The 12906-nt window shown below is 38.6% G+C and overlaps 1 protein-coding gene and 1 long non-coding RNA gene across 3 annotated transcripts in view; one reads left to right on the top strand and one right to left on the bottom strand.

Moving 5' to 3' along the window:
- spopla (speckle type BTB/POZ protein like a) lies at positions 1-12812 on the bottom strand. Of its 2 annotated transcripts, none has more exons than XM_037110140.1 (12): positions 12625-12812; positions 11247-11332; positions 9432-9549; positions 8667-8788; positions 8266-8417; positions 7996-8123; positions 5618-5795; positions 4989-5044; positions 4677-4799; positions 2195-2337; positions 2037-2090; positions 1-1521 (listed from the first exon to the last, which is right to left on the bottom strand). In XM_037110140.1, the coding sequence occupies exons 3-12, from the start codon at positions 9507-9509 to the stop codon at positions 1377-1379; spliced, it is 1179 nt and encodes a 392-aa protein (XP_036966035.1). In that variant the 5' UTR covers positions 9510-9549; positions 11247-11332; positions 12625-12812; the 3' UTR covers positions 1-1376. The 2 variants fall into 2 exon arrangements, with proteins under 2 accessions (XP_036966035.1, XP_036966037.1); XM_037110142.1 differs by lacking the exon at positions 12625-12812 and adding an exon at positions 12348-12492.
- LOC119026052 overlaps positions 11345-12906 on the top strand; it is a 19617-nt gene continuing 18055 nt past the window's right edge. The window contains exon 1 of the long non-coding RNA XR_005076998.1: positions 11345-12384. This is a non-coding gene — a long non-coding RNA (uncharacterized LOC119026052). The remainder of the gene's footprint in view (positions 12385-12906) is intronic.

Here is a 12906-nt window from a genome sequence, read left to right as displayed (position 1 = left end):
GACTGCTGGAAAATGGTTTAATGGGTTAATGCAGGCATTCTTGCAGACAACAACTTCATCTTTTTTGCTTCCAAACAAAAGAGGGTTCAACATCTCAACATGACGCTGAATGATGAGTAATATCATGTAAAAATGATGCTACTCCTTTAATTTACAAAATCCTCTGAAGTGTTGGTCACACCACACTACATACGAGACGGACTGGATAAACATGACAACCCCCCATTCAAACACAGAATAACATTGCCAGTAGAAGTGATGCTCAGCATCCTACAAATATCCAAGCATGTTAGAGGAAATCTTTTTTGCACATACTCAATTCATTTAATTCTGCACAAATATGTCAGATAATTGCAGAAAATAAATTGTTAAAACAAAATTGGTACTTGGACACTTTCTTTGACAATAACATGACCATGCATTAGTCTCTCCACTTTTAGTTAACCACAATATATTGAGAATATATAATATTTGCAAGTTGGTGATACTAAGGACAGAAATTCTCAAAATTTAATCTATAACAGGTCACAGACGTATGATCTGGAATATGTCATTCAAATGGGAGACTGAGTAAATACTTCCATATACTTCCAATGTTTCAATATATTAGGGCCAAAGTATAGACACTTTTCCGTCTTACATGTATTATAAAGGATTGACACTGGGTCCTCGTAATGGCAGATTACAATTTTTTTTCCCCACAAATATGCAATAGACTTTCTTGTACACTGGTCTTCTGAAGATGGTTCAACTGTCATTTACATAGAAATGGTGCCATCAATATGGGGCATACACATCTTTTAAAAAGTGTAAAGAACTGACCTTGCACTGAAAGTGTTCATGCTTTTTAATGTCTAGTCACAAAACGGGCTAAACATTACAAATATATAATATTTCCCATTTAGTTAAACCTTTGTTACGTTCCTATAGAACTCCATATCAAAATGACTATTCATGGGAACTAGTGCAACCTGGAGGAGGCCTGGTCTTTGTGACAAGGCAGGCACAGAGTAAAATAGACAAAGTACTCTAGAGCAGCTCCAGAGCAATGGCAGATATATTAAGGCCATTTTCAAAATTACAGGGAAAAAAAACAGTAGCAGACAGCTCGACTTGCTACCCAGGCTGAACAGAATTCAGTTGGGGCAGCAAAGCAAGCAAGCGACACCGATTTTTACCAATTTTTTTCCCAAATCCACTGATGTCAGTCGTCCACGTGCCAGCCTCCCCACATCATCCCCTGGCCAGAAAGCTCCACTCTTCTGTATTCAAGTGTGTTCAGTTTTGGTGGAAATAAGAGTGGTACCCTCGCTAGTCCTTCCTTTGTAAACCCATGCTTCACACCTCCAGTAAAGTCCTGGGGCACAGTCAGGCAGTCAGGACTGTTTTAGACGCTTCCTGGGAAGACCAAAGGGTGGGCACTGTGCTGAAGCCAGGGCACGGAAGGCCTCGGCTACCAAGTGAGGGTGGGATTGGATCATTGACTTCCAGCCTGCAGTCTCCATTATATCTGTAGCATGACTGTAAGCACAGGCAAAATGAAGTTAACACTCAGACATGAGAGCGTGCACATTAAAAATCAATAAACATAAATGAGAATGTAATGACAAAGCAAATAAGGGGGGACTTGATTTGTGAGTTGCATGGAAAACTTAAAAAAGGGCCATTAGTGCTTTCCATGCATGGCTTGAAATTAATGTCGGGTTAAAATGTCTTCACATGTTGGATGCATGAGATGAAGAGAAGTTCAACATTTCAAGGTGCCCTATAATAACACACTATATCATCTGAAAGGAAAACTTCAAACAGCGAGCGCCTCCCTTCTTTTTAAAATTCTGCAAATATTCCATTTCCAGGGTTTATCCAGGTATGAGTCTATTAATAACTTGGATACAAAGATATGGCGCTTCAAACTGAAAAGGCAAATAGCACTCTGTCTGCTTGGGCTAAAACAATGAATTCTAATGCATCTGGTAGGGGGAAGAGATAAGAGTGTGTTATTAATCTTGTGTCACATATATCAGCTAATTACATACTTGCTATTCCAGTTCTTTCCATCTTTACAGCCCAGCTGTCTCAGGACACTGCACCTATGGCAAGGAGATAAAAAGGTAAGCATTCAGGGCTGGTAAACAGAAATGGCAGCAGGAATTTATCACTGGAGGTTTTTTTCTTTTTTTTTTGCGATACTTGCCTGTTGATAAAATCTATGGCTTGTGCTTTGAGCTGCTCGGCACTGTGCAAGTCTGCAAGGATGAGGGTGTCGGCCACATTCTCCACTGAAAGGCTGTTGCACAAGGCCTCTTCACACATGACCTTTAAACGCTCAAGAGCATACTGGGGTAGGGGGGCGAGAGGGGGACACAAATAGAAAGTGGTTACATGCTGGATGTAAAGTGGATCCCCATGGTTTGAGGTTTTGTCTCAGCTACACTGAATACACACAAAAGATCAGAACAGATGTGATCAGTTACTAAAATTTGATGATTACGGCTCTCCAGGGAATTGGGGGGGGGGGAATTACCACTCCCAAAATGACTGCAATGGAAAAAAAACAAAACAGGAAATACCCAATTTTCACCACATGATGTATGTGATTTATCACTTCAGTAATGATTTTGGAAGGAGGCAAGTACGGTTGTTTCTGGTTCTGGTTCACTGCTCAGTTGAAACTCATCCTTTATATTCACAAATAGCACGGTATTCTTAATACAGTTTTGCTAACCCTTCAAGAGGTGAAATTGTGAAAGTGGTTCTGCTTTAAAAGATTATAAGCGACGTCATATCACAGTCCCCAAAGAAACGCAGCTTTTAAAGCTGTACCGATTATAAATGCAACCAGAGGTGGGCAATCTGGCTATAAAATAATACCGCAATCTATTGAATCCCAATCATGATCCCCAATCTAAATTACAATCTTATTTTTTAAATTTTGAAATGGCCTGTAGAGTTGGGAGTTTTAAACAGTCTCTGATTTTCTGTATTTGCACCATTTAAAAACAAAATAGTTATTAAATATAGTTCTTTTTTGGCCCAAGCCCGTCATCCACCAGGCTGCTACCAATAACTCAAATTTGAACTGTTTACAGTAGGTCACCAACAGAAGAGCAATGTTAAGTAATTTGTCTGATTATCATAGCCGTCATAGCAGTTGGCTACATCACTGTACTGCAGGGGTTTTCAACGTTCTTCGGGTCAAGCACCCCCTGCTCCATAAACTGTAAGAAATCTGCTGCATATTCAACTGGACTAGCGTTAACGTGTGGGGCAGTGCATAGTGTCATGTGCAAACAAGCCAGCAGCAGATGCATGGCTAATATTAGGGTTTTTTAGCAATAAGTTATGACATAACCCACTGTGTCTCACAAAAATGTCCATACACTTGTGATAATACGACAAATAACTGGCCAATATGTTTCAAGAATACATAGTTGTCTAGTTTTCCATTATGTGCAGGTGCTGCACAGTGATTAAGCGTACGGTTGGCTAGCTGTCTCACAAAAATGCATGAGGAATCATGGGCAGACAATCATCAGTGTTGTGTAAATTAAATGGTTCCTGTTATTTTATTTTTTTTTATTTATTTTTTTTATCAGATTCACTGAAGATTAATGTTTTTAAAAACTGAAAACTTTAAAATTGTTATTAAACAATAATATAGCGGGCCCCCTGCAATAACTCTGAGGACTCACACTCTATTACTTTAACATAGTGCAGATCTGTGAACATCTATCAGCAACATGGTAAAATATGGAAGAAATCCAAACTAGCACCTGAACAGCAAATCAGCACTCTAATATTCTTTTGTTTTGATCCCAACAACTTCTTTAAATCAAGTTTTTTTTAAAGTAATTCATCATAAATTATGATTTCTGTTGACGAAAGATGACAAGAAATTTCCATTACAGAATAGAAACAACGCAGCTGAAATCCTTCTCAATTCTCTGACCTTCAATTACATGTTACACAAACATATCTGTTAAAGAGCTACTGTCCTGTATTGAACTCTATATATTTTTCACACTGCACAAACATGCTGTTGTAATGGCTGAGGATGAGGTGGGGTGTAATGGACTATATTATTTATAGTTTATCAATACTGAGATTATGCCACATTAGAATGCAAGTTAACAGCTGTGTAATTACACAACAGACCGCATTAGCCTTTTAGCCTCATTGACTTGCATTGCTTTCTGGTCACTTCACTGATTGGAGGCTCCAAACATTCAAACCCAAGCGATGGGAGAAGCAGTGAGGTACATGACTGCTCATCCAATGACTGCCTCAACATTACTGTTTCAGTGTGTAAATAACCTGATGCTGTAATTAACTTGACAGAACACCTTGTGGTGATGAAGTCTGAAATGAGAAAAACCAAAATTCTCATCAGAGTTATTTTGATAGAGTTGACAGATTCAAGCGTTAAACACAGTCGTTTAAACAAGCTCACTCTTTATCTGTGAAAATGAGAGTTGTATCCCAAGATGATTTCAGGGTGGGGCGAGTGGCTGGAGCTTAACTAAACCCAGGTTTTATCAGATTACATTTTTGCATGGCATTTAACTCACAAACTGATAAAAATAACTGTCCAAAAAAGACAAGAATAGAGGGACCTGTTTCTCTGCCTCAGGAAAAGAGGTGGAAGGTAGTTGTTTGCAAACCACTTTGGAACTTACTTTATCTGCAGCTGCCAGCAAATTGTCTGCCATTTTCTCCAGGTTTGGAGCCTTTCCTGTGTATATGAAGCCCATCATTTCCTTAAAGACATCTGGGTCTACGTCGCTGATGTCAACACGGTTCTGGAAGGGAAGACAAAAAGGTTTCTGTGCGACTGAAAACACCCATTAAAAGAAGACACTTATTACCACTGAGCTTGGATCAAAGTTCATTGTAAACATGAAAAAGGCTCTTGAGCATCAATTATGTTGGAAGTAGAGCACTGTGCAATAGAAGACATACATTTACTATAAGTAACCTGTTATTCTTACCTTTTTACTTTCCTCCATTTCATGTTCAAACATGGCATTAAAGACAGGTGACCTCGCTGTCAAAGAAATAAATATGACCAGTCAACATCATGATATGAATGTTAGCACACCAAATAAATAGCTACTGTCCATCAAGATCAACCAACATTGCCTTATGTGATTAATAAAGATGCTCTAATTTAACAGCTTGAGATATAGCTGCTTTATGTATAAGAATAAAAAGGCAAACAAACAAAAATTACATATTTAGCACAACACATCAGTATTGAACTATGTCTGTCGGAATAAAATTGAACAAATCCATAAAGCTGCCACTTCATCAGCACTTGCCCCTGACCACAGCAGCTGCCACCGTGTCTAATGGACACAAGCTGGAGAGCCTCTCAATCTCCTGGATCCTCCAGTCATCTGGGTCAAGTAGGGCCAAGCAGGGGTAGTAGGGTGGATTAGCATCCACTGCTGAGCTAGGCCACCACAAATCATGCCAGGAATACCAAACCCCCTGTAGCATTCTGAGGTGCTTATGGATCTCCGGGAGAGGCCATTAAGAAAAAGGGTATAAACATGTCTGTCTAGGGCCATTTTGGGTTGCCACTTGCTAAAAAGCTGGGGCCAGGGGACGGTCTTACCTGCAAGGATGGATTTGTGGGCTTTGAACTCCTGCCCTCCGACATAGAGGCTGCAGTCTGTGAAGCGCGAACACTCCCACAGGTTCCCCAGATCATCAGACAGCTGACACTCTGGGACCTTCAGCATGTTCATGTTGGACTGGCCCGAAATGTTAACAGAGTCTTGGACAACGCTTACCTGTGCAAAGCAAAACATGACAGAGAGAACAACACGCTTAAGCACTCTCATCAAAAAGGCTGAACATCTTAACAAATCCAGCGGCAGGAATGTCTGACTGCACTGGAGAGCAGTCTCATTTAGGGTTTAATTTGCTCCTTTTACAGTGTATTCGAGACTGAGGAACCTACAGTGGGAGGGAGTCTTGTTTGCAAAACACAACCACTTGAAACCAAAATTAATTAACTCTGCCGAAACACCTAATTGATAACGAAAGGCATTTTGTCTTTAATTTGAATGTAATTTGTTTATCAAAGTGGCAATTTCCCAGAAATGGCTCAATCCTTGTGAAACTGTTGTCTGGCACACTGTCTGATCATGGCAGTATTCAGCCAATTCCATTCACATCAAATTTCATTGACACTTCATTTAGCTTGTCCCTTGAAAGAACATTTTAGAAGACATTTATTCTTCCTGACAGACGGAATTCAATTATTTCGAAAACAAGCATCATTGTAAATGATTTGAGATGGAGGAAGCATTTCAGTTTCTAAGAGGTTAATGCCATTTAAAGCAAATGCCAACAGTATGTTTGTAGTTAAATGGCACCGGAGCTTACAATCAGATGTAAACTGGTCGTGACAAGAATTAAGAGACTCCAGCCTTGATTCACTTAAGGTTACATTTGGGGAACATGGTGATGTGATTCTGATCTTTGCATAGATTCATTTCTGGTACAGCCCAGACTGACTGAAATACAACAATCATTTACTGATCCTTTTTTACATACGCACAATTGAAAAGAGGAAAAAGACAATGTAGTCAATGTTTTACTCCATCAACTTCCTTAATTTTTGTGAATACATCTTGAATTTTGATGCAAAACAAGTTAAAACCGGGGAAACAAAAGAGTGGAAAAGTTGTAGACTGCTCAAAATGTATGACAGAGTCATCCCTGAAAGAGAATGACTCTTTCAGGGATGACAAGCAATTGTGGGGCGAGGTTCACCACATTGTGAAATACTCTTATGGAAAGGATATTATGACATGGGCTCTGGAAAACTGTCTTAAAACAGCTAAAGGTAAACAGTTTGTTTGCACATTATTGTATTCTGTTTTAGTTATACTTTATACAGGTATCTCAGCTGTTATGGATTTGGGGTTGTGTGTAGAGATGCACCGATCAACTGACTGATGGTGAAAAATGTTAAATAGCAACACAGAATCCCTGTTGCCTAAACCAGAGCAGCACAGTTTAAACCAAAAAGTGGGATATTGTTGCAGTTCATTTTCAGGTGGACATTATTGTACAAAAAAGCTCTTTCCAGTTAAAGAGCACTTTATTTTATGATTTGTCCAAGTGAGTGGGAGAGAAGGTCCTGTAACCTGGTGCAGTAAATGTTTGAGAATGCTATTAAATATAGTTCTTAGAAAGAAGATCAGAATTAGCACGTCAGACTTAATACATTTTTTTTTTTTTTTAAACTGACTTGGCCAAGAAAATCACAATTGGTGCACTTCTACTGGTATGCCACATAACAAAATGCAGTTCAGCAACATGGTACTGGTGTGCACTACTGAAAATACCTAAACAGCAGGTTTTTTTTTTTTTTTTTAAACACATTTTTCACAATTCTAAAACAGAATTGGCACTCTAAAACTCAGGTCTAATCAGCCCACGCATCAACATGTTTTGCACATCTATTCAGCAGAGACAAAGTGTAAACAAAACAAGCATAGTCAGCACCTTTGCCTGTTATGTATATGCCAATCACATATGTTCCCAATTATTTGTAAATCATTTTGCAATTTGCAAACCTATATGAATGATTTTTTGGGTATTTTTTCCTTTAATTAATCTACTAGAAATCATTTCTTATACATACAACAACATTTGAATGGGCATGTGCGTAGGATGGAATGTTTTGTTCCCTCAACCAAAAATTGAGAAACAGCTTTTGTTCAGTGAACAGAAGGGAAATATGTAATCAGTGATTTCCCAAAATGAATGACCAAGCTAATAACGAGAAAAATCCTCTCCCATTAATCCGTCCAATAGATTTTTATGTATAGTTCCATAGATCATCTTATGAAATCACCGCAAGCAGACATGACTAGAGTGTTGCTCGTTGAAAAATTTAGCAGAATGAAAGCATTTCCAAATAAAAAGACTGTAAATTGTTAATTTGAAGAATAAAAAAAAGGAAGAAACAGTATTTACCTCACAGAACAGAGTAAGCTTGTCATCTGGCAAGAGTCCATTGGCTTCATCAAGGAGGAAATCTCTCCGTATAAATTTTTTGAAGCCCCAGTCTTTGCCTTGGACAAATCTATATGCTCTTTGGCTTTCTGCAAAAAACAACAAGAAAAAAAGCCCTATTACTGCTATTCTTCTACTTGCAAATTAAAAACCTGGTGAAAAGTGGAGGTATACAAAACAACAAAGATACGGCAAACTGGATGTGAGCATGATCTGAATGCTTGTACTCACCCATCGCTTTTGTCTCCTCTCTTTTAGCGTTCAGCAAAGAAAACTTGAACTTTGCTCTGACTTCACTTTTTGGACAACTAACAAGAAGTAAATACAATGACAGATAATCTTTGCTTTCATCATCAAGTCCCTTTGGATTGACTCGCAGACACCTGGCAGGTAAAAAGACAAAGCGGCGCGTCAGTAACGTGACAAACAAGACAGTAACAACCTTGATGAAAAGTGAAAATCATGACAAGCTTTCATAATGGCTTTAAGAGATTATAATTATCACTCATGTCTAGAGTTACTACAGAACGACATTCATGTTTGTACTTTAAGAACACGAAACTTTTTAAATTCTACAGTAAAGGCTGCAAATAAAAAGGAACAGCAGTGAGTGGTTTAGCTCAAGCACTGACCATTTCATCTTATCATTGGGGCCAGAGGAGAAGGTCGAGCTCTTCAACACCTCCCCCATTTCTTCTCTGCAAAAACTAAAGTTGTTTATGGTCCACATGTAGGAAAACTTCACAACTTTGACCTTGGAATCAGAAAATAAACAAAAAATCAAAACATGCAGCAAAAAAAAAAAAACAGACCAGAGCACCTTCTTTACAATACTAAAATGCAATTGGAAAAAACAACAGGAAATTATATGGCTTATTATGACAAGTTAACTTTCTCAAATGATTTGAATAATTAAGAAATAGGGCTAATTTTGAGGCTGTCCATCCTAGATTACATTAATGTGAAAAATAACAATACACCAGATTTGAGACATTTTGACAGAATAGATATTGACGTGTCACAGTTGGAAAAACAAAGATGTGAAGTAATAAAATTAATGATGGTTAAATTGCAATTAGCTGCTTCATTTTCAGAACCCTGGTACTGAACAACCTGGATGGCCAATGGCTTACTGGAACGCTTGAGCCACAGTTAATGTTATTAGTATCAACTTTGCTTCTCCTACCATGACAAGTCACATTGTCTGCTGTGAAACGACCTATTAACATGAAGACAGAACGAATTGCAAATAAAGTACCAATACTCATGGTTTAGTAGTTCTTTAAAATGATTTCCTGGCAGTGTGATAGGATTTGAAATCCAACAAGCTATCTAAAAAATGACCAGTTTTCTCAAATTATTGCACAGAACATGATTTAAACGAGTAATGTTAATACCTGTGTGTAACACCAGCTTTCTGCCACAGGTCCACTTGACATCTCCCCAGGGGGAGGAGGGGTGGGAACCCGTGACATCACCGGTTTCGGGGTACCACTCACTTTCGTCCTTGAAGCACTAATCATTGCAAAAAAAACAATAAGGAACTTATTTTTGCACAAATTAACAGTATGAGTGACATACACAAAGTCATTTCACCTTAACCACTGACATAATTTGAAAAAAAATGATTCTGACTGTACCCTGATGTCTTATAATTCTGAGAGAAACATCAAAATTTGTAAATAACCTTAACTATGAAATAGAGTTTAGGAAGTTTATAATTTTCTAAAAATAAATAATTCTCCATTTTTTTGACAAGTTTTAGTATGTGACTGGACTGGTATTTGCAGATGTATCCATGCTACATAGTAAGCTGCATCTTCTGTAACTCAAAAAGTTGAATTTACTGACAACACAGTTACTGACCATGTTGCCATCGACACAGCCATTGTCACAGCTTAAGCAAAACTATTCTCAACCTCTTCTGTTGTAAAAGTGTCACCAGAAGAAAAAGACGGAAAAAACAAGGGTGTGTTTAAGTAGTCACGGTTGTAAAAAAAATGCCACAGAAGAGACTATTACAACTTTCACTGTCACACTTTCGACTCACTGTTTGCTGCTTAGAAAAGGTCCAGTGTTGCATGTTGCACTGGTTTCTACAGTGGCCAGGAAGAAACAAACCAAACACAGAGCCGTTCACATTTTAGCAGCCATTATAGGGGAGGCTTGGTTCCAACCTACACACTGGACCTTTAACAATGCTGTTCAGTAACCACTGTATATGCCAAGCAGTTAGTTACAGGCTAGGCTCTGGCCAGTAACACTGTGCAGATAATTGTTATTACAGAAAATGGGTCCAAACACAATCTTATGTAACAGCCATTTTTCATGTGCAAACATCACCATTTAATTTCACATCAGCACCGCAACTGTTCGGGCAGCTGTGCAACAAAGCCAACACAAAAACTACCATGTTCACACAGAATCAGAATCACCTTTGCTAATATTTTCCATTCCCTACTTCACCGACACTCATTTCGGTGTGTCAGCACGTTTAATTTCATATTACTCATCAAGGAAAGTTCATATCAGTTCCCCTAAACCACTGTCATCCTTCGGATCAACCCATATCAGTGTAAGGTATTTCCAATTATTCTTCAGAAGGGTCTTCTTAAAAAACACAAATTCTATCATGTTGCTTTCAAACATTGCACACAAGCACACAAAAAGATGGGAGAATGCTTTCATGGCAAAAACACACAAAGGCAGAGAAGAAAGGATGACGGTGGAAAATCACTACTTCCACTATCTGATCACCTCCTCTTACACATCACAGTATCTCTGCTCCTCTGACTAAAACTTCAATGTACACACACAAACACACACACACACACACACACACACACACACACTGGGACTATTTATGTGTGTGTTCACTGGGCCACTTGTTTGCAGCCTTTTCCTTTAACATTAAAAATGATCTTTCATTCCAAGATTCTGTTTCATGCTATGAATATTTAAATTATGAGACAATGTGCACTCATGACCACGCAAGCAGGGACTAAAAATGATCATTTATTGCCTTTGCTTAATAATCACATTGAGTATTACTGACAGAGTCAAGGACTATTGAACAAACAACTCAAGTTGAGTCCAATGACATAACACAACTGTATCATACAGAACACTGCTGGAACTGAATCCCCTTTAACTGTAAAATATGAAATCCCAATCATGCAGCATCAGCAAGGAAATTAAGAACTTCTCATCACCTCTTATATGGTTGAAATGTACAAAGATGCAGTTTTTTTCCTAAGTTATCACAGGATCCTTCATGGCCCCATCTTCATGTGCCACTCTGGAAAAAAAAACAAACAAAAACAAACAAAAAAAAAAAAAAAAAGAAAACAGACATTAGACATAGAGAATATACCTGGTCAACATCACTAAAAGTTATTGATGTTAGCCAGCAATGTTAAGGCATTTGGCAACAAAGCCACAGCCCTCATAAGAAAGCAGACCTGTGTCATATTTAACGAGGCCTGCAAATAATCCAAGTGTCAATAAAGTGACCTCAGAAGAAAATTAGAGCTGTGAAACCGGTCAATGCCACGTTATTAAAAACGTGAAGGCATCAGTTAGCGTTCAAATAACAGATTGTTAGTGGTAGTTGTAGGCCTTAAAACCCTTGACATGTTACATGTTAACTGAATTTGTGATGCTTTAACGCATAGCCTAGCCTGTAACAGACTGATCGGCCTATAAACCAGTCAGTTAAATTAGCCAACTCAAGATTCACCTGCAACTTTGTTTGGCTAACACATTAGCTGTCCTGCTACCTCGCCTTAAATGTAACAGAAACGATGCTATCCGTACAGGCAGCTAGTTTACATTAGTTGAAAGTTAAATGATCGTACATTAAATGAGCTCCAGAGCTTACTTTAGCTTATGTGCTATTCAAATTTGTGAGCGGATATGGCTACCCTTAATACAAAAAAAAATCGAAATCACTAGAAAGCAACAGCTCAGTGTTAGCGTAACATCAGCTAAAGTGTCAACACTAATTTCTAAACCATCATCAATATCGCTTCGCGATTTCACTTCCCCGGACTTATCGTCCTTTGGAATCTAAGCTAATATACCAAATTGTACACTTGTTCAAGGAAATCTATTACACTGCGCGATTCTGTCAATTGTATGTGAAATACGTATCTAGCTAACTCAAGCTAACATTAATGTTCTCACTAGCGAGACTAATGTTAACTTCACTTTAGCCCCAGACCGCAAATGCAGCTAGCACTGATCAACTAACGTTAGCTTAACACAGATCATGTTAACAAATAATCCGTCCACATTATACCAGGCTAACTTACATTAGTCACGTTACTCCTCTGTCGCAACACAAACTAGGTAAGGATACCACAAGTTAACTTGCTAATGTGCTGTTTAGACCCCGCATTACCCGGTGTAAAACAAAGGGCCTCCACTGATCCCTGTGACAGGATGCTAACAAGACAAGCTAACGTAAACCCTCACGTTTTGGTACAAACTGCTGGTGGGAAAACAACGGCGGCTAACTAGCGGCTAGCCGAAGCTAATCTCTGCACTGACTGCTCACAAAAAGTTTAAAAAGACATGGTGACGGCGTACCTTTCAATTTCATACTTCCATATATATCGAATAACGCATATAGCTTTGTGTCACAGTCGCTCCTGGCACCCTCCGCCACTTTAAACTCTTTTTCACAGAGACTCTTCACAGGGTTTCTTTGTCTAATTTATATCTGTGCTAGCTTGCATCTGTCTAGCTGGCTGGTAGCTTAACAGGCTAGAAAATATAGCTACTGCGCATGCGCGAATTTTGGATAACACTCAGCTCCATCTCATTTTATCAACTGATCCAGACTCTGTTACTACTACTGTCAGTACCACC

Source organism: Acanthopagrus latus, chromosome 9 (genome assembly GCF_904848185.1).
Source record: "Acanthopagrus latus isolate v.2019 chromosome 9, fAcaLat1.1, whole genome shotgun sequence".
Taxonomy (NCBI): Eukaryota; Metazoa; Chordata; class Actinopteri; order Spariformes; family Sparidae; genus Acanthopagrus; species Acanthopagrus latus.
This window is presented reverse-complemented; position numbering and strand designations above follow the sequence as displayed.

Bases quoted from the DNA above. Each gene is read 5' to 3' on its own strand.
- spopla (XM_037110140.1), bottom strand. From the start codon at position 9,509: ATGTCACGGGTTCCCACCCCTCCTCCCCCTGGGGAGATGTCAAGTGGA. The intron at 5,045-5,617 runs GTAAGACCGTCC...TTTCTTTGACAG, and splicing joins CCACAAATCCATCCTTGCAG to CGAGGTCACCTGTCTTTAAT. The intron at 2,338-4,676 runs GTAAGTTCCAAA...CCCCTACCCCAG, and splicing joins TGCTGGCAGCTGCAGATAAA to TATGCTCTTGAGCGTTTAAA.